The following is a 26,180-nucleotide window of genomic DNA, read 5'->3' as shown; positions in this document are numbered from 1 at the left end:
CAAATACAATCACAAAATACACCATATCTCACATCAGTATCCATATGTAATAATTCCAATAATAAATTATAGTTTTCGGAAAGTACCCCTACCTCAAAACGCAAATTCCATAACCCAAACGTCTCTCAGAGTCCTTTTCGCCTCAGCTCGAAATCACAATCAAAATCCCGGCTCCGCGTGTTTTTCTCAATATAAGAAACAGCCTCAGCGCCACATATAAGCTCAGCTACTACTTCCTAACACATCAATATCGCGGAAATCTTAAAACTCATGACTGAAAACAAATGGCGAGGATCTCCGAGATAAAACACTTACTGAAATAAAAGGAATGACACGGCAGCCTCCGCAACACTTATGCGACACGAAATCACCGGAACTCAAACCTACGTCACCAAGCCTCAAGGTCTTTAGCCAAACATAACCGAATGCTAAAGCAGGGGTTTTCGAAACGCGAAATACTTACTATACTAACAAGCGAAGCAGCTACGACTTCGAATTGCCCGACAAAAGATCCGTGAGCGGCCAGAAGCTCCGGTGGCCCAACAGCATCTTTAATTCCGACGCACAAATACCGGGACTCAACCCTGTGTAACCAACGTCTCAGATTTTCTAACGGATTATAACAGAGTACACAATTGAAGGGGTTTCGGAAGCAAAAATGCTTACCAAGAAAGACTGGTTCTGGCGGCCACGATACTGCTCCCAGCAGCCAAAGGCGCGGCGGCCATGACAACAACGGCAACTGAGCTCCAACGGTGGCAGAAACCCCTCCTACTTACCCATTCTGGTCTCCTTCTCCCCAGCAGCAACAAGGCAGTGGCGGAGCCTTCATAGCGGCGGCGGCAGCTCAGCAACAGCAGAGGGGTGGCAGAACCTCTTACCACCATCGCGCCTCATCTTCCACGCAACCTCCTTCTCTCTCCTCGAAGCTCGACGGCGGCAGCAGTCCGACGCAACGGCGACAGCGCACAGCAGCGCGGCTCCGCGCTGTGGTTCGCGTGACCTTCCTTCCTTCTCGCGCTCCCTTCGCGCACGAGCTCTCCCTCTCGTCGTTGCGATTCGCTTCAGGTGACGGAACGAGGTGATGGATGGCAGAACCACGACTGGGCAGAAACGACGACACGTCTTTGGCGGCGACGCTCCTCGCGGTTCCGGCGACAGGGAGGACGGCGTCTCCCTCCCCTCTAAGCCCTTCGTCTCTCAGACCTCCCTTTCAGCTTCTCTTTTTTCTCATTGCAGTGTTGCTGCTGCTTCTGATTGTGTTGCGTTTGTGTGAATGGAAGGAGGAAGGGAAACAGGTTGAGTGCGGCGGCTGGATTGGGAAGGATTAGGGTTTCATGCTCGTGAGTTTGCTGAGGGTGAAAGGGGGAAGAGTCTACTGCTGCGGCTGTGTGTGTTTGCACAGCAAAGAGGATGAATGAGAGACTGGTGGCTGCGCAGCGTGAGGAGAAGGATTTTAGGGGATGGTGTATCCAAATTAGGGTTAGGGATATTTTGGTAATTTCCAATAAAATTGGGAATAATATAGTAATTGAAATCCAAATTAAATCCAACACTAATTGTATATAGAAAATACTATTTGATCATCAATTTTTACAAATTACTTTCAATAAAATGCCCAAATCAAATAATTAGAAATAATATACTTAATTTCTTCATTTTCCAAAATTAGCTGTATTAATATTTAAAATATTACTTATCTAATCCAAATCATATAAAATCTTTATTATTTCATAACTATCAACTTTATAATTCAAATATAGAAAATAATCCAATAATTGTAAAATTGGATAATAATCATAACTTATCTCAAATTCAATAAATCAAAACTTGCCTTAATTATCTTTAATAAAATAATTTCTGAATTTAAGGCAATAAATAATTATATTATTTGAGACTTGATCATAATAAGACTTTTCAAAGGTTCTGAGTCTTACATTCTACCCACCTTATAAAAATTTTCGTCCTCAAAAATTGATACAAAACGAAAAAAATCTCATAACAGTTCACCCTTGAACACATTTAAGGAAGAAGCAAAAATACCTCATCATGTAAACATATATACGATTTTCAAATACTTGGACGGTCGTATGCATGAGGGTACAAAGGTAGGAGTGTGATTGCAAAGCAACATTGCAAGATAGGCTCAACGCAAAAGATGACACGGTTCAAACGTGTGATAGCAAGGCAAGGCGTCGAAGGCTATAAAACAGGATGGGGTTAATACGATGTGCTCAATATCCACACACTAATCTCATATCAACCTCAAAGTTTCAACTCCATCAAGCACTTTATAATCTCCATATCCGATCATAAGCCTAACGATCGCAAACCCGTTCACAAGGAATAAAACACCACAATCATAACGTTGCACACCTACCGCTTCAACTTTCGTATACACATATCACGCCTTAAAGAACTAACGCATCGCATCACTACGTCTACAAGTCGCACGTGATATCAAACAATTCTCGAGTCTACTCAGAAGGATACAAGATTTAGAACGGAGAAACAATATCAAGGATAATGCTCATAGATCTAAGAGAATGTATCCAATTCCCAGATAAACAAAGACGCTCAAGCAATGAAGTTTGCTAGAAATAAATCAATTGACAACTTCAAAGATAACCTTTGGATCCAAGAAATTCAATAGGACCAATAAGAAGAGAACCAGCGCCTTAGTTCGAAACAAATTCAAATTGAGTCGAAGAAGTAGGAGGTTTACAGGAAAGAATATCTCGAACCCACGACAAAGGTCACAGAACTCAAGAGTACGATTACAAATACTTTCGGATACATTGTTCATGAAAGAGTCGAAAACTTGCAGAAAAACCACTTTGCAGTCTAGAAGAAAAGTTAAGCAACAAACATTCTTCAAGAGAGTAGCAAAAGCATAAATGTGGCTTTACTTCAATACAATTTCATGTTGAAGTAGATTTTGTAGAGTTCCAAAAACAAATGCACACAACTTTGGCTAAGAGCTAAAATATTTCCTCAAATATTTTAGAAAGATAATTAGATGCACAACTTAACCAAAAGCAGTTCATAAAAACTCGGAAGTAATCAAATGTTTGTTCAAAATTCTCAAAATTTCATATTTAAACAAGCGTGTGTAACATTTATAGCAAGTACGAAAGAGGAAGTTAAACTCTTTTTAGAAAAGAAACTCCGAAGTAAAAATTTACTTACAATTTGGTAAAGGAAATAAGTAGTGCGTTACAAACGAACCGATTTCCACTAAACAAGGAAGCTTTTCAAAACTTCATTTAAAATAGCGCATGCCAACTTTAAGAACAATTTTGTCAAAATCGAATAATGGTTTCACTCTCAATCAAGTAACATGAAATAGATTCCGTTTAGAATTTCTTACAAGAGAATTCAAAACTTCTTTAAACAAAGCTTGAAACAAGACTTCAAAAGTGTACTTGAAATCACCATCTCCAAAGGATATTCAAAAAGATTAGGACGTGCTAAAAAAAGAAGTCAAGCCATACAAGAAAGGATCTTAAACCAAAGTAGTTCGAACAAGATCCACTAGGCATGAGACATCAAACAAGCTTTCAATTGATTCAAGAGAATACAAAAGTCATAGGAAAAGACAACCCAATCATTAGTAATTTTCCCAATGATAAATCTTTGACTAAAAACTTTTGTAAAGACAATGAGAGGATAAACGATGCACTATTTTGAAACGAATCAAATTGACTCATATAAAAACGAGTTCCACAAGAGAGGAAAAACAAAGATCAATAGTAATGTTCATAAAATGTAAGAGGTTAGTTAAAAACAAAGTCAAATCTGACATTCATAGAGATGGAAGGTTTAATAGAGAATTTACTCCGTTCATAGGAAGAAAGCTATGAGTCCAACATTTTCAAAAGAACAACAATGGCATAAACCATGTAGTATGCTAAGCCAAACTCAATTCAAAATAAGTTAAGTGAAGTTTTATCAAACGGAACTCAACCGGGATAAAAGCGAGAAATCCTTCCTTTCCAAAATTTTGAAAAATACCCGAATACATAATCACATAAAGATGTACATTGGAACTATAGTAAAATCGCTAGAAAGTCAAATTGTATTTTAAGAAAGGGCAGTTCCATAACACAGTAAAAGCACAGACGAGGTATTAGAAATAAATAGTTGTTAAATTGTATAAGAAATCTTCAAAATTGCCCATATAGATAAGTATATATCTTTTTAACAGCAATTTTCATAAAAATCTCAAAATTGGCTGTAATCACTGTCAAATAAGAGAAAAACTGAATCAACAATTTTTCTAATAATGGACTCGGAATCAGGAGTTAAAATGCACAGCGCAATAGGACAAGCTCAGAGCTATATCAAAGAATACATGAATCAAGAAAAACTCAAATAGAGGAAGATAGATGTAACAAGGATTTCAAACAAGCATATGCACTCAAGATCAAACAGGAATGCATATGAATAGAGGAATAGAGTTGAAAAATCAAGCTGCTTTTCAAAAGGATTAGCAAACAAGAACTTCAAGTTAGGGTATAAAAGAACAGGTCGACTCGAATAGAATTTCAAGACACACAACTGAATAGCCTCGAGAAATAGTTTCCCACGTTCCCAAAACCCGCGATTCGCTTTACTTGAAACTCGTATATCATCTATGATAACCCATTAGTGCTTTCGTATACATAATTCACTAGTATTAAGTCGGCCAAACTTAATATCAGGAATTATGCAATGCAAGACTAACAACGTTAATCAATAGACCGTCATGTGCATAAAGCTCTAATCCTCGTCATTCGACAAGACTTAGTACATGACAAACGCTCAGAGTATGCAATTGAAGCATAGTCAGTCCATTCCTCAGGCTCTACAGGAAGGACTGCTCTGATACCATAATGTAACAACCTAACTACCAAAGCTCACGCTTCCGGCTGCGCGACTCTGATAGCTCAGACATTACGACGACACTTATACTATTTAATACTAAAATATGAGCCTATTTAAAACTTTAAACCGTAATACCGCTCCCAAAAATACATTCGTTCGATAACGTACATCCATATATATATATATATATATATATATATATATATATATATATATATATATATATAACTTTACAAGCATTAACCAATACAATTCCTATCCCTCTTACAGAATATATCAAGATAATGGCGAGGGTTCAATAAACCATAACTAAAACAAGACAGAGCATCTCAACAACAACTAAATAAAATTTTCGTAACTTCTGCGCCCATGCCCTGAAAGGGAAAAAATGTAGGGGGGTGAGAACATCATCCTCGAAAGGGTTCTCAGTAGAGGGTTTTTGGGAATTACTGTAATAGGATACGTGAAGATAATCGCACCAGTGATTAATAACAGTCTTATGCCTCTTTTCAAAAACAACGATTTACAATAAAAGTAAAGTCGGAAATATTTTCTGAAAGAAGAACCGTTCAATTTTCAAAAACTCAAAAGCCTTTCAAAACGGTTTATCTATGCGGAACCAAAATAGCCTTTCATATTTTTCCAAACCATAAACACACAAAACCGAAACCAACCATCGGTCCATCTCATTTCAACCACGGCCCTAGGCCCAAACAATCCAACCATCAACCAATCACCACAGTCCAACAGAGTCCCAGTAACAAACACAAATAGGAAGATGCAAGCACAAACAAACAGTTATTGCAAGTAGAACAATTAGCAATTAATCACATAGGCAAACCAAGTATAATATGCACACCCAAACAATGTCACATAGATGCGTATGATGCATGCCTGTCCCTAGTGGCTGATGATATCATTTGTCGGTTATATAGCCAACCACTACTAGAAAATTAGTTATTACAGACGGATATTTCCGACGGATTTTATCCCACAGAAATACAGACAGAATTTCAGAGGGATTTTTTTGTCGGAAAACAAAAAAATGAATTAGCATAAATTACAGACGGAAAAAAAAATCCATCTATAATTCTGTCGAAAAAATCAATTTTTTTCGTGGGAAATAATTACAGACGGAAAATCCGTCTGTAATTAAATAGACAAAAACACTACATTTTATTAAATTATTACAGACGGAAAATCCGTCTGTAATTTAAAATTTTCCGCCGAAAAAAAACCTTATACTTAATCTACCCCCTCTCTTTCCCGAGCTCCATTCACAAATAACTCAGGACTCATTTTACAAAGCACTCCAAGAGGATGAACACCGTCTTCAATGTGCCTCACGAAGATGAATAACCTAGCTAACCCTAACTTGTCTTCATTGTGCCTCACGAAGAACCCCGAACCACGACGATGAGCCCCTAACAGCACTCTGCGAAGAACGTCGCCGGTCGCCGGCGCTCGCAATGCCTCCGTTGAAGAACCCCTAACCGCGACGAAGAACCCCTAACCCTCCTTTGAGTTTCTTCGCTCTTCTCTCGCCACTCTCACCCTCAAGCTCACTGAGTCTCACCTCTCACGGCTGGTCTCGCCGTCCACCTCTCTTTATCTCTCTGGTATATCGCTTCTCTAGCGGGCGTTTCAGACTCAAGGTCGTTGCGCTCTGTTTCTGTCGCCGCTGCTCTGTTTCCGTCACTGCTCTGTCACTGTCGTTGCTCTATCGCGCTCTGTCGCAAGCGAATCGATGGAATTCGACCCGATCCCAATCGGTTCCTGCTCCAAAGAGAACCAGAGCATCTACCAGCAGTTGTTTAAATTACGCCGATTCAGGTATGCATTGTTTAAATTATGCCGATAAACCTTAGGGCTCAATTTTTCTACGCCAGTTTTAGCTAGGTTTATCATACTCTGCTTTTGTGGTTCAATGGTTTAATGGTTCCAACTATTGCCATGCTTGTTGGTCCTGATGCTCCCATTGTTCTATTGTTTAGGCAATTTGTAAGATAGAATCAGTTATCCACTATACACTAAAAGAGTTTTGATTTCAATGCTTAAACTGCTTTAACTATGGTAGGCAAATATAATTTCTCTTCCTCTTTTGAATATTATCCGAATCTGGAAAGTGGAAGCTTGGTTCTTTTACTTGTCATAAGAAACATATCAGAGACTCAAGCTAGTTCTTTCTTTTTGCTGCTTTTCAAAGATTCTATCTCTGAATGTGCAAAGCAGGACAGGATGGAAAGTAGAGGGAGCAAAGCAATGGCTGCACAGAAAAATGGGCGTCGATCGAATCGAGAAAGGAAAATGGCTTTGATACAAGATGTATGTGATAATTTATTAGTGAAATAAATTTTCAGTACATAGAGTAAATTAATGTTTTCAAACTTGACAGGTTGATAAATTGAAGAGAAAGCTGAGACATGAAGAGAATGTGCATAGTATACTTAATACTTGCTTTCTTTCTTGTCAAGTCTAAAAAAAACAAACTCACGCTTACGAAGAAAGTATAATTAGGAATTTAGGATGGATGAATTAAGTTTTAACTAAAAAAATAATGTAGTGCAGTTACTAGGATCAATACAGGGTGTTTATTATTATTTCTATCAAATATTCAGGAACAAAGTCGAAGTGGCTGCACTAGAACAGAAAAGGCTAGGCATTGGCGATGGATCAGTTGGGATGTTCTCCTCACTTATTGTTGCTGCTTTCTTCGGGTAATTTTAATTTACTTTGCTAAAAGATCTCCTATGAAAATTGGTCAAATGGAATAACAGATTATGTAATACCTCAAATTGCTCAATTCATTCCTCTTGTAGGTGTGATAATGTGCTATGACAAATCCCATATGGGTAGTTGTTCGCGCATGCAGGTAATTCGCTAGTCGATATTCAATTCCATTCACTTTTCTCATTGCATCCCCTTTCCTTGTTCTCTTTGCTTTCCTTTTCCTTTCTCTGTTTTGTTCTGATTAAGCTCTGAATGTCAAATTGAAACATGATACTATTTTACTTCTGTAAGAAGGATACTGTTTCTTTCTTTGATTTTAGAATTTGCTTGATTGGAAATAGAAGGATTCATGAACAGAAGGCTTCATGAACCTTTATGCTTGTCTCTTTACTTCCTTTCTAATTCATGTAGTGCAATAACCAAATTGTGCTTTTGCTTCTTCTTGTGGGAGTGATATAATATGACATTAGGCTTTATATCAAAGTCCCTAATGAAATTATCCTTGCTTGTGGGAGTGATATAATATGACCTTTTGCCTACATTTCTTGAGTGTATTTCTAGTTCAGTAAATGTTTAACTTTTCTATTTTCCATACTCATTTTCAGTGAGTGGGGAACCAATCTCTTGGTTTCCTTGTGTGATACGCGTCTAAGCTGCGGTGACATGCTTTCATCCATAACAGGTTCATGTGCCCAACACTATCTCTGTCCTCTGTGCTTAGAAGGATTTTACTTTATTTCAGATGCTAGGCTATGAATGTTATTATTGGTTTATGTGTTTGCTCATGCTGTTATTATATTTTCTAATTTCCGGAACTTAAATATGTGGTGTTCATGGTACTGATGAAAGTGATTAACTATCCAATCCAAATAATTTTCTCCAGATGAGAGTTTTCTATGGTCAATCTTCACTGTTGTAAGCTTGTTCTCTTTTCCAGTATGTGAATTGTATAGTCTGTTTCTACTTGAGTGGAGGTGAAGCCTAGTCTGATTTAGCTATTGGCAAAGTGTTCTGGTGATAAGGCAGAGTTTACAAACTTACATTTAGCACTAAATAGTAACAGTGTTTATGTGTTTATTTAGCACTTTGGTTTATTTAGCACTAAATAGTAGAAATAGTAACAATGTTAGGAGAGAAAAGGAGTTCATTTATTGAGTTTGTGTTTATATGTTCTCTGCACAAACCTGAAAGCCTTTGTTGCTTTGTGCTTAATGGAATGTACCCCTCATGCTTTGGTCTTTTTTTTTCCCTTAAATATATTTTTTTTGTTTTAAATTTCTCAACTTTGCACGCTTGCTGTTCTAAAATTTTTTTCTTTTTAAATTTTTTTTTGGGTTAGGGGAGGGGCTGTTTGGGAATACCTATTTACCTTTTGATTTTCTTTTTTATTACACAGTAGAAAAATGGTTGGTATGGTTAAGTGTGGATCTATTGTGCTGTGGCATGTTCATCATCCTTGCAATTTGGTTTCTTTTAGTTTTATTTAGCACTTTTTTTCTTTCACTAAATTCAATTTGGAATTGCATTTCAATTTTGTGTAGGAATCCTTATGTGAATTGTGATATATCTTTGACTACTGTTGTAGCCAGCTTGCACCATCTATGCTTCTTAATTCTATTTCTGACCTCTCATTAAACTAAATTATACAAACCAGACTTCTATAATATATTAATATGGTAGTAATTAAATAATCATAAGCCTGTTAAACCATTCTCAGGAGGTTATTTATGACTTATAATCTTATATAAGTCATGTTTTGTGCCACCAACTCCAAGTGCGACAGCCTGTGTGCTATTCTGATGTCATTGTGTTTACATTCTCTGATTTGCCGCTTCTTCCACTACATCATGATTATTATTATTATTACTTACCTTCTGAGTTAAATTTTCTTCTCTCTAACATTCTTCTCTCCAAATTTTGTTGCTTTATTCTAATTATTTGAATGTGTTCTTATTTGACAGTTGAGTGAACAAAAATTGACAACAAGAGAAGAAGTAAGCTTTTCTTATTTGAAGTTACTTGCTTGTTTTAATTTGTGTTAATTTTTTCCCTTTTTAACTCTCGTAGCATGGTGATCTCTATTAGTAGATATATACATATTTATGTTTCCTAATTGTGATAATGAAGGGTGTAGAAGCAAACTGAGGCAGATAAGGTGCACTTCTTTCTGAAAGATTAGAAAGATTATGAAAGATGAAACCAGGGTTTGTTTAAGATTATGAAAGATGCCTATTGTATACTTTTTTAAGTTGTAGGAACTCCGAATGTATTAAAAGTGTTGATGCTTTATTGTTTCACAATAGCTTAAACGTACCCACATTCACAGGAAGGTTTCTGGCTGAAGTAACAAAGCAAGTTTTAACTGATCTTGAAGCTAGCAAATATCAGGCAACTTATTCACATGGTATAGACTTTTTTCTGTTAATGCTTTTGTGTCTTATATATTAATTCATTTCTATTTATAAATCAAATTTCAGATGGCTGAGTACATGATCTCTATTTATGGAAGAAAACAGAGTGAATAAGACCAGCTGGCAAGTTGGTTTGTTAACAATGCTATTTATAGCAAGAATGATGTATGGCTAATCCAAGTGTGTTATTCTGTCTTGAGGAAGCCCTTCATTCACTTGAAATTTCTCTAAACCAGGTGCCTAGCATGCCTTTAATGTTATTTTGGTTTACTTCCTTCTGTATTTATCCTTGATGTCATGTTTCATTTTGTGTAGATTATATGTTATACCTGGTCTGGTAGTGATACATTGAAACTAAAAAGCATAAGAGCTGGCCTCAGAAAACTGAATTTGGTAGAAGATAGAGCTATTGCAAGGGTATAAGTTCATTTCCTTCCTAATATGTAAGTCTTGTAAAAATAACAATTAGAAAAGAGGAGAAAATAGGGACTGAAAATACTGGTTAAGTTGGTTAGATTTCTTTTCACCAATTTCTGTTAGTCTTTCATTTTTGTTCTTAATTATTAGTCCACGTCATCTTGTTTGATATGTGATAAAAGAGTAGAAATAGGATTATATAGAAAGCTAAAACTACTAGTGGATAAAAGAGGTAGAAGATGATACAATATACTGATACAGACTTAATCTTGGGGTATTTGTGACGTCATCTTGTTTGATATGTGATAAAAGAGTAGAAATAGGATTATATAGGAAGCTAAAACTACTAGTGGATAGACGAGGTAGAAGATGATACAATATACTGATACAGACTTAATCTTGGGGTATTTGTGAGACCTCTCTCACAATCCTCCTAGTGACTCCGAATCTTATCTAATTGGTCTCTTCTCATTTTCTATGGCAAGAAATCTTTGCCAATTCTCATTTTCTACTGCTGTAATTCAAGAATGTATGTGTCTTGTTTTTCTTGGTTACTCATGGTACACATTGAACTTTGGAATCAGGTGAACCATTTTGGTGTTTATGTGATATATTTCTTCAATCTTCCTGCACCAATAGATCAAATTCCTACAAATATGGTACTTACCACTCTTGATTTTGCCCTTTGTCCCGAGTACTATGTAGTAATTTATGATGAATCCAATATTTTTAATTAATTTCTGTCCTCTACATATGCAGTCTCCTGTGAAAATCGTACCCACTAGCATGGCCAAAGAATTCGCTGGCGTAAATGTATGATGGAAATGATATGATATTTGGGATATCATCAAGAATGGCTGGCCTTGTTTTAATCACTCTGTGTATTTATGTAAAAATTTCACAATGAAATTTTGATAATTAAGTTGGCACTATTGTCTTTGTTCTTGATACATTGTAAAAACCAAAAAATTTCAATGAAAATTTGATAATTAACTTGGTACTATTGTCTTTGTTCTTGATACATTGTAAAAACTAAACATCATGTTTGGTTCTATTGCTAATATCAAATACTGGTTATTTTGAAATACTATGAATGTTTGGATACAAGTTAGATAAAAATTAGATGAAATTTTGTATTCATTAAATTTATATTTATTTTGTATGAAAACTGGTTTATTTTGCAATAGAAAAATCTAAAAAAATTGTTTTACCTTACAGACGGATTTACAGACGGATTTTCCGTCTGTATTTAGAGTTTGGAATGCTTTCAAGGTTCCAATTTTCGACAGAAAATCCGTCGGAGAATCCGTCTGTAATTACAGACAGAAAATCCGTCGGAGAATCCGTCTGTAATTACCGATAGAAAATCCGTCGGAGAATCCGTCTGTAATTACCGACGGAAAATCCGTCGGAAAGTTCGTCGTCTTTGGGAAATAGATGGAGAATTTACAGAGGAAAAATCCGTCGGTAACTGGTAAAAATCCGTCGGTAATTTTCCGACGGAAAAAAATCCGTCGGTAATTTTCTGACGGAAAAAAATCCGTCGGTAAATAATTTCCGACGAGGCTTTTACAGAGGGACAAAATCCGTCAGTAATTTCGTCGGTAACCAAAAATCTGTCTGTAATAAAGACTAAATCTGTCTGTAAATCTGTCTGTATTAATCCATTTTCTAGTTGTGAACCCGACACGTCCTGGTAGCTAACCATGGACAGAAACACCCATCGCGGAGCAAGTAGGTTTGAGCTACAACCCCATTGCTACTACCCGCTCGACCCAGAGCCAGTGGAATAACCACTACTGCGGCTACTACCCAGGCGGGTGTTTAAAAGCTCAACCTGGAGTGAGTGGAATCACCACTACTACCGCTACTACCCAGGCGTCACAGTCTCTAACCTGGAGCAAGTGGGACGAACCACAACCCTTGCTACTACCCAGGTATCTCAAGCATATATTCATTCAGTCCCAGCCATGGATCAACATCCATCTCAGCCATCCGGCTTAAATTCATAATTCATAGTCAGCCATACGGCCCATAACTCATTCGGCAATCAGCCATAAATCAATATCATACACAGCCATTCCGGCTCACGGTTCAATCCAGAACCAGCCAATATTTATAATCATACACAGCCATTCCGGCCCATAACAAAACAGCACTTCCACCATCCAACATCATCAAATTCATAAAACCGGCATTTAAGCCATAAATCACTTTTTCTCAAATCGCTTCACTTTGAAATCAAGTTTCAACTCTTTTCAGCCTTGGCTTTGGAAATCTCGTTTCTCAAATCATCTCAGGCTCATAAGCCAAATTTACTCAAAGTGAGTTCCCTTTTTAAATCAAAGCCACTCTCGGCATTCTCTTTCCAAAACTTCCAAAACCATGGCAAGTTAAGGATTTATTTCAACGTATTCAAAATCACCTATACAACAATGGGATTTTATAACAAAAGTTTCTCGACAGAGTCCCAAGTCTTTAGGGAAGGTCAACCTATATCAATTCCTCAAAATTCATTGAAACTCTTAAAATCATGGATTCTCGGTTCAAGTAAATAAAACTGAATTTATTATGAAACCGACCATACAAAATCACAAGTTCCAACCCGGTCCAAAAATCAACTCATTTGAAAAGCAACCGGTTCATTTGAATCAAACCACTTTTAGGTTTCTTTTTGGAATCCATTTTTCTAACTCTTCCAAAATGCCTCAAACTTAATTACTCAATCAAAAGTCTAGATTCCTTTGAAATCACTAAAAGCTCCTTTTTATATTGAAATTAATATTAGAGCATCATTCTTTCCTTCAGTGATTCAAACAGTAAAAATAGTTCATTTCTAAATAAGTCAAACTCAAGGCATAAAGTTCACTAAATAAATTAAGCTTGAAAATATAAATATTCTCTTAATAAATCAAATAATACAACTTCTCAAATCCAATCCTTTTTAAATAACTTTTTAAACAAGACTAGGATTTTGTAGAAATTTCGGCAGCACCTCCCCTAAAACTTGGATTTTTGCCACCCGGTTCGGGTCCCAACTAAACCGTTTCTCATTCCTTTTCAACAGCTCAAAACCAGAAATCAATTCAAAGCAAGCTAAATCCAACAGTTGCCTCAGTGGCATATCTCAAGAAAACCATTTCAAAGTCAACTCAATATTAACCGATTTAACTCATTTCCAAAGCTTTAAAGAAACGGTTCAGTAACAAATTATTTGTCCAAGATCAAGTCAATTAAAGTAAACCAGACTGAATTCAAAAGTGCATTCGACTTTTCACATCATCAAATAATTGACTCAAATCAAATCAATCATCAACGGATTAAACTCAGATTTCAAATCTTTAAAGAATCATTTCAAAACATTACATTTCACAAAGCCGCACAACAATTTAGCCAAACAAACATCCATAATCATTCGAGTCAATCAAATAATACATAAGGCAGATACAATCACTAAATACACCATATCTCACATCAGTATCCATATGTAATAATTCCAATAATAAACTATAGTTTTCGGAAAGCGCCCCTACCTCAAAACACAAATTCCATAACCCAAACGTCTCTCAGAGTCCTTTTCGCCTTAGCTCGAAATCACAATCGAAATCCCGGTTCCGCGTGTTTTTCTCAATATAAGAAACAGCCTCAGCGCCACGTATAAGCTCAGCTACTACTTCCTAACACATCAATATCGCGGAAATCTTAAAACTCATGACTGAAAACAAATGGTGAGGATCTCCGAGATAAAACACTTACTGAAATAAAAGGAATGACACGGCAGCCTCCGCAACACTTATGCAACACGAAATCACCGGAACTCAAACCTACGTCACCAAGCCTCAAGGTCTTTAGCCAAACATAACCGAACGCTAAAGCAGGGGTTTTCGAAACGCGAAATACTTACTATACTAACAAGCGAAGCAGCTACGACTTCGAATTGCCCCGACAAAAGATCCGTGAGCGGCCAGAAGCTCCGGTGGCCCAACAGCATCTTTAATTCCGACGCGCAAATACCGGGACTCAACCCTATGTAACCAACATCTTAGAATTTCTAACGGATTATAACAGAGTACTCAATTGAAGGGGTTTCGGAAGCAAAAATGCTTACCAAGAAAGACTGGTTCTGGCGGCCACGATACTGCTCCCGGCAGCCAAAGGCGCGGCTGCCATGACAACAACGGCAACTGAGCTCCAACGGTGGCAGAAACCCCTCCTACTTACCCATTCCGGTCTCCTTCTCCCCAGCAGCAACAAGGCAGTGGCGGAGCCTTCACAGCGGCGGCGGCAGCTCAGCAACAGCAGAGGGGTGGCAGAACCTCTTACCACCATCGCGCCTCATCTTCCACGCAACCTCCTTCTCTCTCCTCGAAGCTCGACGGCGGCAGCAGTCCGACGCAACGGCGACAGCACACAGCGGTGCGGCTCCTCGCGGTGGTTCGCGCTCCTCCTCGCGTGACCTTCCTTCCTTCTCGCGCTCCCTTAAAAAAAATAGGAAAAACATCTTTCAAATAATGAATCTTTTTCCTATTTTTGTTTGCAGCTCTCAAGTAATTTTTTCTATTTTTTTTTACTAAATCATATATTTATTTATACTTTGATTGCATTTAATTTAACTTGTCAAGTTTCCAATTTTTATTCATCGAAATCTAATTATGAGTTATTAAAAGGTAAACTGCATAAAAATTGGATAAAGGGTCCATGGGAAAAACTATAGAAAGTTTTTTTTTTCTAATCGTAACTAAATCTTCTTCTTTTTTTTCTTTTTTGGTAGTTTCCGATGCTTACATTGCATTTGCGGGTAAAAGAGTAATTGAACAATCGCGCACGAGCTCTCTCTCTCGTCATCGCGATTCGCTTCAGGTGACGGAACGAGGTGATGGATGGCAGAACCACGACTGGGCAAGAACGACGACACGTGTTTGGCGGCGACGCTCCTCGCGGTTCCGGCGATAGGGAGGACGGCGTCTCCCTCCCCTCTAAGCCCTTCGTCTCTCAGACCTCCCTTTCAGCTTCTCTTCTTTCTCATTGCAGGGTTGCTGCTGCTTCTGATTGTGTTGTGTTTGTGTGAATGGAAGGAGGAAGGGAAACAGGTTGAGTGCGGCGGCTGGGTTGGGAAGGATTAGGGTTTCATGCCCGTGAGTTTGCTGAGGGTGAAAGGGGGAAGAGTCTGCTGCTGCGGCTGTGTGTGTGTTTGCGCAGCAAAGAGGATGAATGAGAGATTGGTGGCTGCGCAGCGTGAGGAGAAGGGTTTTAGGGGATATGGTTAGGGACATTTTGGTAATTTCCAATAAAATTGGGAATAATATAGTAATTGAAATCCAAATTAAATCTAACACTAATTGTATATAGAAAATACTATTTGATCATCAATTTTTACAAATTACTTTCAATAAAATGTCCAAATCAAATAATTAGAAATAATATACTTAATTTCTTTATTTTCCAAAATTAGCAGTATTAATATTTAAAATATTACTTATCTAATCCAAATCATATAAAATCCTTATTATTTCATAACTATCAACTTTATAATTCAAATATAGAAAATAATCCAATAATTGTAAAATTGGATAATAATCATAACTTATCTCAAATTCAATAAATCAAAACTTGCCTTAATTATCTTTAATAAAATAATTTCTGAATTTAAGGCAATAAATAATTATATTATTTGAGACTTGATCATAATAAGACTTTTCAAAGGTTCTGGGTCTTACATGATTCATGTAGCCGACTCCACCTAGTGGGACAAGGCTTTGTTGTTGTTGCTGTTGTTATTCTGTTTTACGTTATTTATTTTTTATCCTTTTCTTTCAAGCATTTTATTTTTAGGCTTTTCCTTCGCTTTATTTATTTTCTTACTTTGCAATTTATCACAAATATTTCGACATACACAATTTCGATATCTACGCTAAATAATTCCTGGGTTGGACTTATTTTTTTGTAAAGAAGTCGTATTTACTCCCCAAATTGAGATCTTGATACAAATTTAATTCGACATCCTATCAAGATTACCAAAAATCAAGTGAAACAGTAACTTTGTGGTTGTGAAGACCACTTAAAATGGTGTTATTACAAAACATATACCAGACATATTTTATTATTTGTGTTTTTCAGTGTATTTCTTTAATATACAAATAAACAAAGAATATACAAAAAAAATAGAAAACATAAAAGAAAGAATGGAAAATAGAAGATTAAAAGAAGAATGAGAAAGAGAAAAACAGGACACATAATAAATTTTAGTGGAATTTGATTATTAAAAAAAAACTTGATCAATTAGCGTTTTTAAAATGTATAAATAAAGTTATTTTAAAGTTGAAATGTAACCAAACTTGCATAACTATGTCCTTTTTAGTATTTTTTTTATGAAACACTTCACATTTCATGAATTTAAAAATAAAGAATGTTAGAGAGTCGTGCAACAAAATTTATTATTTTTGACTAATAATTAATTATTAATATTTAAAATATAGACTAAAAATATATTGTTAAAATACTAAACTAAAAAAATTGAATTAATAACTAAAAATAATAATAAAAAAATAATAAATTAGAATAATCTTTGAGCATTTTTTTTAAAAAATTTCTTTAATTACAAGAAAATTTATATTTGTAAGCAATGAATATATGTCAACTGTAGCATTTTTGGATTATTATTGTTACAATTTCGCTATGTTACCAATAATATTTTTGTCCACTTCTGTCAACTCTTATTTATAACTGTTTTTAATGAAAGTATCTTTGTGGACGTGTCTAATAAAAATATTTTTTTTATGATTATGTTTCATAAAAATATCTTTATAGATATATTTTTAAATGTGTCTTTTTATATATGTATTTAAAATATAATAATTAATTATTGTTATTAATAAGTTGGCAAATAATATGTTGTAAGTTATACTTTTCCTTATTGTTAACATTCCTTCCACCATTGACCTTACAAAAAGAAGTAACTACACCTTGAGTAGTTGCAAATTATTTAAGAAAGTAAGTGCAATCCAGTCCCACTGCATAGGAGACCAACACACGTGATTGATCTCAGCCGTTGATCCATACCACATCAAGGGCTCTACATCACAACAACCACCTTGAACCCCCGTTTCCATCACCTCCCAAATCAAGGCCGTTGAATCATCACCAACAGAGCACAAATGCCGTCCGATATCCGGGGACCACGATACACCATTAACACTCATCCTATGCTTACTTAACTCCATAAAAGGCGTTGTTGGTTGCCTAATATCCATAACCACCACCTTACTGCTGTTCATTCCAACCGTCGCCATAAACCTGGGATCCGCTTTGTTCCATTCGAGACGCAACAAGGGACAATCTTGAACCGGATTCTCATAAATGATGGTCGATTTCTCCTTGTCTCTCAGATCAAACACCCTAACAGAACCATCACCAGAGACAGAAGCAAAGACGTTAAGCCCACCCCATGAAATATCATACACCTCTTTATCGTGCGCCACAAGCTGCGCATTCATGGATTCCCTTTCAATGTCCCAAATGGTGCACGTGGTGTCGACGCTAGAAGTGGCCACAAGACGAGGATCGAACCCTGCCCAGTCAAACGACGTTATTGCGGAGTGGTCACTGACTTTGTTACCAATTAAGAGGGACTTGAGTTGAATGTGGTCGTGGTGAATTTGCCAGAGTCTGAGGTTGTCGCCGGAAGTGGCGAGGAGGTCGGGGTTGGTATCGTTGTCGGAGGGGAAGAACATGAGGTTGGTTGGGGCGTATGGGTGGTCCAGCACCAAACGAGGATCGGTGGTGAAGTTGAAGGTGTGGTAGTTGAAGTGAATGAGTTCGACTTTGTTTGTGTAGTCTTCCAAGTAGCTGCCTATGGCCAGGCGCGGGGCTTTGTCACGGCGGACTGACCATGCTAGACAGGAAATTGGCCACTCTGCAACGTAGCTGTGAACGCCCGCTGCTTGCATTTTATCTGATTGGCTTTCAATGCTCAACTCTACTTCTATTGAATCCATATATAGCACAACCCAACAACCTTCTGTACTTCAGAAAATGCAAAAAAATTTAGATAGATGTTTGATGTGTGTACACATATTCATTATGTTTGCCGTTCAACCATCTTCTTCAGTTTTTAAGCCGTTAATCTGTCAGAGTAATGCTACCAACTGATAGAATGTGAGTAAATTTCAACTAATATTATAAGAGAAATGTGAGAGGTAACAAAATTTATTATTTTTAGGTATTATTGTTAATTATCAATCTAATTTTTTTAATTTAATCATTTATCAACATATTTTAGTTTATATTTTTAAATATTAATAATAAAAAATAATAAATTTTTTATAGCTATTTAGTATTTTTCATATTATAACACTATAATCAATTGTCAAACAACTCTAATCTAATAAAAAGTTCACTAAAAATAAGAGTATCAATTTAGACTATTTCTTTTAATTGAGTTTTAAATATTTTTATTTTTTAGAATTTTAATTTTGTTTTAGTCTCCTAAGACTTTTTCTTTCTGAAATTTTAAATTATGCAAGACAAATTTGGAATTTTTTGTGATTTATGGTAAATTATTTTAATTGAGGGACTGATGTATTATAATTTGAAAATTTAGAGATTAATGACATATAACAAATATGAAATGTTACAATGCACATTCAAAGAAAGTCTAAATATCTATTTAGGGATTTTAATTGTTTGAAATTTGCATTATGAGTTAATCCAATTATAATCTAAAAATAATACTTTACATATTGCTTTTTCTTTTGATTTTTTACGGTATTCTCTAATCCGGCAGGTCAAAGACTAATCCATCGCGGTACTGAGTTTTATTTAAAAGTTTGTCGCTGATCAATGAATTACTGCATGCACAAAACGATACTTTACATATTGCTTTTTGATTCATTTATGACTAAGTTGATAGAAAAAGATTATTTTTTAATAAAAAATGTTATTTTTTATTTTTTAGTGTATTTGATAAATTTTTAATAGTAAAAGTGAAAATACTGAAAAATAAAAAAATATTTTTTGAAACAATTTATATTTTTTTAAAAGATCTTCTTTTAAAAAAGAAAAGATTTTTTTACATAATAAATAAATAAAAATATTTTTATATTATTATACCTAAATATAATTGATAGATAAAAATATTTTTTTGCATAAAATATCCAAATATAAAATTACTTTTACTTTTCTATAAGATCTTTTAAAAAAAATAACTCAAAAAAAGATCTTTTCTTAGAAATTTATCCAAATAAGCTCAATGCTTGTTTCAGTGTCATTAGATTAATAAAGAAAATATTTTTTCAATAAAAATATATTTTTTATATTTTAACGTATTTGGTAAATTTTTATTAGTAAAAATAAAAATACCAGAAAAATAAAAGAAACGTCTTTTTTTGAAAAAGTTATAATTTATATTATTTTTAAAAATATTTTTAAAAAAAAACATATTTTTTACATAAAATATAAAAACATAAAATTACTTTTATTTTTATAAAATATTTAACTCAAAAAAAGATTTTTTTTTAAAAATTACTCAAACAAATTTTTAATGAGATCCAAACAAACAATAGGTTGAATATATTATTTTTATAGTAACAAACACGCCTAGATTTAATTATATATTATTTAATAATGAAATAAAAAGTGAATTATTAATAGGATGTTTTACATCTCATACACACAATTTCTTTCTTTTACAGGAATAGAATGTGACACGATAATTAGACTTAGGTTGGGTAAATAATTTAATTAAATTATTTTTGTAAAAATAGTTTAAACAATAAATATTTATAATAAAAATAGTTTATAAATAAGTTATTTTGTGTTTAATTTTTTAGTTTTAAAAGTACTTATTTTAAGAGAAAAGTGATAAAAAAACTTTTTATTATGAAAAAAATTATTTTTTTTAATTTCTCTTTAAGTACCAAAATAACTTTTTAAAAAGTTGCAATTTTATTTTAAAAATTATACCAGATATTAATACTACACTTTTTTATAAGTTAAAAATTAAAAAAAAATCACTTATGAAACTTATCCAAACCAGTCCTTTAGTATATTTTCATTTGACTTTATATTCTCATAACACCAAATAACTTTTCCTGAAAATAAAGGTTACTTACCAGTTACCACCTACACAAATTACGATAAAATTCTACCAAATTAACTTAAGATAAATGATTTAAGTCCTTAATTCTCATTCTATGTACTTTCACTAATTTCTTTTTATATAATTGTATCATTTCTTCCCTTCCATTGATTTTATATAATTCTATGTGATTTTCCTTCTTTCATCCTACTTTCCTATTCAAATCATAATACGAGATTTTTATTCCATATAACATCATTCCCGTTTATTAGTATTATGGAGAGTCAACAGAGAATTTATTATTTTTAGTAAATAATTATTCAATAATATAAATTAAAATAAATTATTAGACTATTAAACTAAAAATATTGATAAAAAAATAAATTTTATTAGCTTTTGAACTTTTTTCTTTGTAGCTTGTCTTCGAGATGCATTTTAATGTTTTTTATAGATATCTAAATATATATTGTTTATGACACAAAAAAGTCAAAAACATAAAATCAGCTATAATTTAGTGATTAAAATTAAAAAATATTATATGACTAATAAAATTTATTATTTTTTTCAATATTTGACTAACTCTAAATTTAAAGATTAAATTTTAAATTTAAATTCTAATTGTATAAAAATAAAATGTTTATTTCTAACATTTCTCGAAAAATTATTTATAAAAGGCATAACCTGAAGGTTTTATTCCCACTTAATTTTATAGTATATATTTATTTATGTATATGTGTGAATAATAAATATGGGTATAACACATAGATTTTAGTTAAAATGGGCCTTAAAATTTAGTTAAAATTATTAATTAAAAATTTTTTTATAAAAAATATGTAAAGTTTAATGTTGTGTATTTATTAAAATAAAAATTTAAAATTTTTTACTAATAATAATCTCAACCTGTGTTCGTAACACATCTATTAGTTAAAATAAAATAAAAAGTAAAATGACGAGACCTGAGATTTGTAATACAGTAATAGTAAACGAAAGGAACCTGACAAATATATTAACACTATCTAATTATAAATTTGAACATTACATACAAATGTATATATTATTTTCTTTGACTTTTTCCCCTTTCTTGTTTTCTTTATCACAGAAAACAATACATAAGTTCTTTTAGTACACCACTTCTTTTTCACAGCAATACAACACTTCCAACAAAATAACACCGAAATTATGGCAAAACACAACAGATATTTTACAAAAAACAATGCAAAAATTTCAGCATCATAATACAAAAAATCCTATATTTATTTTTTCAATATTTTATTTTCTCTCAAACAAAATTTTCCATTCTCTTTCTTTTCAAACATTTCTCCAAAATTCTTCATCCCAATCTCTTCCTCTTAGTCCATAAGACAATATAATAACACCTAATGTCACGTCTATTACACAATTCAAATTCAAAACTGAAAATTCCAAATTTCCAATTTTATCAAATTCAAGAAGAATAAGAAGGATACAACGTGAGGGAAGAAGAAAAGGAAATTTTGCTGGTGGAAGAAGTAGAAGAGATAAAGAGGAAAAAAGGGAAAGAAGAAGAAAAAAGTGCTCTTATATATATTTGACTACTATTTACTTGATCATCAGACACTACTCTCAAAAAAAATATTCATCTTATTTAGATACATATATATTTCTACTTATGGTGAACTCTATGATACCTATGTAATAATTAAATAATAATACTTATATTTGATAAGTTTAAAAAACATAATTATTGTAATATGTATCTTCAAATAAAGAGAGGCTATAAAAAGGACTACTTACATAACTCAGAAGTCAGAACCAAAATTAAAGCCTCCTATATTAGCTTCGTTTAGTGCAGATCAGAGCAGTACAAATGTACAATGGCAATGCTAGTGGAATGAAAATTCATTGATAAACGGAGATAATATATATGAGGGCGCCATAAATGAGACGAGAGCAAAGTATACATCCAAATTAAATTTTCCAAAAATATGAGAAGGGAAGGTAAGTGAAGGCGTGAAGCTAATGGTCAATCTTTACTATATATCCTTGATAGTTTGGTCAGCTTATATCAGATGTTCAATCATTATATCTATAGTCACGTTATTTCAAATATATCGTTATTCTCCTTTTCTGTTCTTTTTATCAAAATGTAAATTCTTTCTCTAACTTTCAACATACTAGTTCTACTTCTACTATATTATTTTGTCCCTCCAGAAAAAACAGTCTTCTAACTTCTAAGTGCCTGTTTGGTAGGATTTTTTTGAAATTATTTAAATACTTTATATACTAAAATTTGCAATAGATCGAATAAAATATTTACATTTTTTCAAGGAAAAATTATTGTAAAGGACGTTAGAAAGATTTAATTATTAAAAAGGACCTTTAATATTAAAATTATTAAGAAGGATCAAATCTTTTTATAATATTAAAGAAGAACAACCAAATCTTTCTATAAAGAGACAAATATATCTTTAATTATTTTTTATAATTTTTATATTAACAATTTTTTTCTAAAACTTTAGTAATTTTTATTATTTATTTATTTATTTTTTTACTTTTATGATCTTTTAGCTTTATTTTTCTCCTTGGGTAAAGATCACAAAAATAAAAAAATAAATAAAAATAATTAATAAAAATTATTAAAATTTTAAGAGAAATAAAATTTATCAATATAAAGATTATAATTTTTAGAGACCCTGCATTTTATATTTTCTTTAGGGTATAGCATTCATGTTAATTTTTTTTAAGAGATCTCCCCATACTCAATTAAGAGGTCGCGGGTTCGAGTCTCTTATCTTTGGTAAAAAAAAAAGCATTCATGTTAATTTAGCCATTGAATTATAATAATAAAACATGATATAAATTCAAAGGTAATTTACGTTAATAAATAGAGATTAAAATTATACAAATATCCTACATAAAATTATTTGATTACACATATGTTTTAAATATATCTATAAAAATTAAATTAGATAAATTTAATTTATTAATAAGATAAAATATCTAAATAAATCGAATTAGGCCATTTCAATTTATTAAAACAAGTGAAAAATTATATCTGCACTAAATTCTTTAATAAATCTAATCAATCCAATTCAATTTATTATTATAGAAAATAGATGATAAATTGAATCAATTCATAAACTCAATTTACTGTAATACATAACACGAAATAAGTATTATTGTATAAGTATCTGAAGAATAATTATTAATTTAAAATTTTAGATGACCAATTTTAAAAAATAATATTTAGTAAAACTGTTATTAAAATTTTATTTTTTATTATTATTTTAGTAATTTTTATTATTTAAGGGAAAATTATAAAAAATAAATAAAAAATAATTAAAGATATATTTGTCTCTTTATAGAAAGATTTGGTTCTTCTTCTTAAATATTATAAAAAAATTTGGCCCTTCTTAATAATTTTAATATTAAAGGTCCTTTTTAATAATTAAATCTTTCTAATGGTCCTTTACAATAATTCTTCCTTTTTTCAATGTCATTACACATCTCGGATATACGAGATAGAAGATAAATAAGTTAGAAAATTACTATATTTATAGGTAATACATATATTAATTATAATCGTAAATTTAGCTATTTCATATTAAATGACTTGTATAACGGTGATCCCATTTATTATAAAAAATACTGAGTTAAATAAGTCATTATTATTTTTGATTTGGAATTAAATGAGTAGAATAAATACATAGATAATACTATTTTATTTGAGTTTTAGGATTTAATAAATACCGCACTCAAATATAAATAATAACTTCGGAGTTTTAGTCCCCAACACATCAAAGCCACTTTCATAGCTTTTTTTTCTCCAAAAAAGGAGTTACGATCCAACTCTATGGAGACAGAAGACTTTGGTCGAGAAAAATAAAAAAATCAATCTCTCTCAATACTCACGAATTCAGGTACGTTTCTGCATCTCAACTATATTTCTTAATGATTTAATATGGATGGTCTTGGGGTTGAACACTACAAGAAACACTGTTAAAATCGACGGCAAAATCAACAGCGGAAGTGGTCGCTTTTAAATTTGTCACTTTTCAAAATTATAATAAAATCAATGACTAGGTTTACCGTCGATAATATTTCAATAAAATCGACAACTTTACCGTCTATAGTATGAGTTTAAGATTTTTTCCTATTTAACAAAATCGACAAGTTTGTCGTCAATAATATTATATAAATCGACAACGCGTCTGTCGATATTTGATTCATTAAAATTGACAAAATAGCCATTAAATTTAATACCGACAAGTTTATCGTCTGTAGTTTATTTTCTTTTGTCTATTTTAAATTTAAAAAGCGACAATGATGCCGTCGATTTTAATAGCTATATTTTTTATTATTTTTTTATTTAAAAAATAGTAGACAATTAATGCAAATAAATTTTTAAATATGGAAATAAAATTTATACTAAGAATTAGATAACAAGGCAAATAAGCTTTGAAATATAAAAATAAAATTTGTACTAAATATTAGATAATGAGTTTACAAACTTATCAAAATGATAAATAATCTTCTAATGTAAAGATTCAATACAAGATAAATAACTAAACTCAAACTTATATCTGTCTAAATTGTAATCCACTAAAAAAATAAAATATTCAAAGCAAAGAAAATAATGCTACTCGTACTCGTCTAAATAGTCCTAATCTGAGCCATCGAGATCGTAAAATTCATCCTCCATCTGAGAATTTTGTGGTTGTCCTGGTGGCTGCAGGATAAGTAGGAATTTTCTATCTGGGGTTGTGCTTTTTTAGGTGCTTGGAAAAGTAAAAAGAAGAGGTAGGTGGACACGTGATTCAGAATTACTAGGACCTATGACTTTCACATACCCATTCACATGCTCAAAAATCTCATTCATATGCGATGGTCTTTCAAGCGATTGATTCTACATAATGTAAGTAATAATCAAAAGAAAGAAATTGATATTATTGTCTAGATATATGGTATAAAATCATAAATTATGCATAGAATGTGAAAAACCTTTAAAATAAAACTAAATAGATATATCAAATTAATAACATAAGTATTGAAACTAACATCAAAAAATCTTTAAAAACCTACATCAGATCATTACTTAAAGTAGACACTACAAAATTTATATATATTTGTGGGCGTTTTTTAGTGAGAGTTTTTAAAAATCTTCATAATATATTTTATCTGTGACATTTTGATAAACTCCCACAAGATAGCTAACAATAAAACTCATTGTTACCATTTAAACTACTAGATAATTAAAACTCTTTTCAAAATTCAAGAGAACACTTGAAAAGAAAGAACAGAGGATGAGAGCTCACTGAAACCCTAAGATTGCCATAGCCATCTTGATTCACCCGAAAACTGTCTCTCAACAATTTTCTACCGGCAAGTGCACCGGATTGTCGTCAAGTAAAAACTCACTGTAGAGTGAGGTCGAATCCCACAGGGATTGGTTGGTTGAGCAACGTTAATTGGAGAATTATTCTAGTTGAGCTAAATCAAAATTGAAATTGGGATTGCGGAAAGTAAAATTGGCGGAAAACTTAAATTGCAAGAGATTAAATGAACAGAAATTAAATTGCAGAAATGTACGTACAGAAACTTAAATTGTAAGAAATTAAATAGGAATGGGGACTAAGCATGAAATTTAAGAGCAGTATGTAATGAGAATGGGTAAGATCAGAGTGAAGAATTCATTGGGGGTC

At 32.8% G+C, this 26,180-nt stretch overlaps 1 protein-coding gene across 1 annotated transcript; it reads right to left on the bottom strand.

Annotated features, from left to right (window-relative positions):
• Positions 1-17,313: 17,313 nt before the first annotated feature.
• On the bottom strand, positions 17,314-22,389 carry LOC112754549 (WD repeat-containing protein LWD2). The gene is made up of 2 exons (XM_025802221.3): positions 22,273-22,389; positions 17,314-18,441 (listed from the first exon to the last, which is right to left on the bottom strand). The coding sequence occupies exon 2, from the start codon at positions 18,416-18,418 to the stop codon at positions 17,381-17,383; it is 1,038 nt and encodes a 345-aa protein (XP_025658006.1). The 5' UTR covers positions 18,419-18,441; positions 22,273-22,389; the 3' UTR covers positions 17,314-17,380.
• Between the last annotated feature and the right edge of the window lie 3,791 nt (positions 22,390-26,180).

The sequence above is a fragment of the Arachis hypogaea genome, chromosome 16, assembly GCF_003086295.3.
Source record: "Arachis hypogaea cultivar Tifrunner chromosome 16, arahy.Tifrunner.gnm2.J5K5, whole genome shotgun sequence".
NCBI classification, from domain to species: Eukaryota; Viridiplantae; Streptophyta; class Magnoliopsida; order Fabales; family Fabaceae; genus Arachis; species Arachis hypogaea.
Note: the sequence above shows the minus strand (reverse complement) of the source record. Positions and strands in the feature narration are given on the sequence as shown.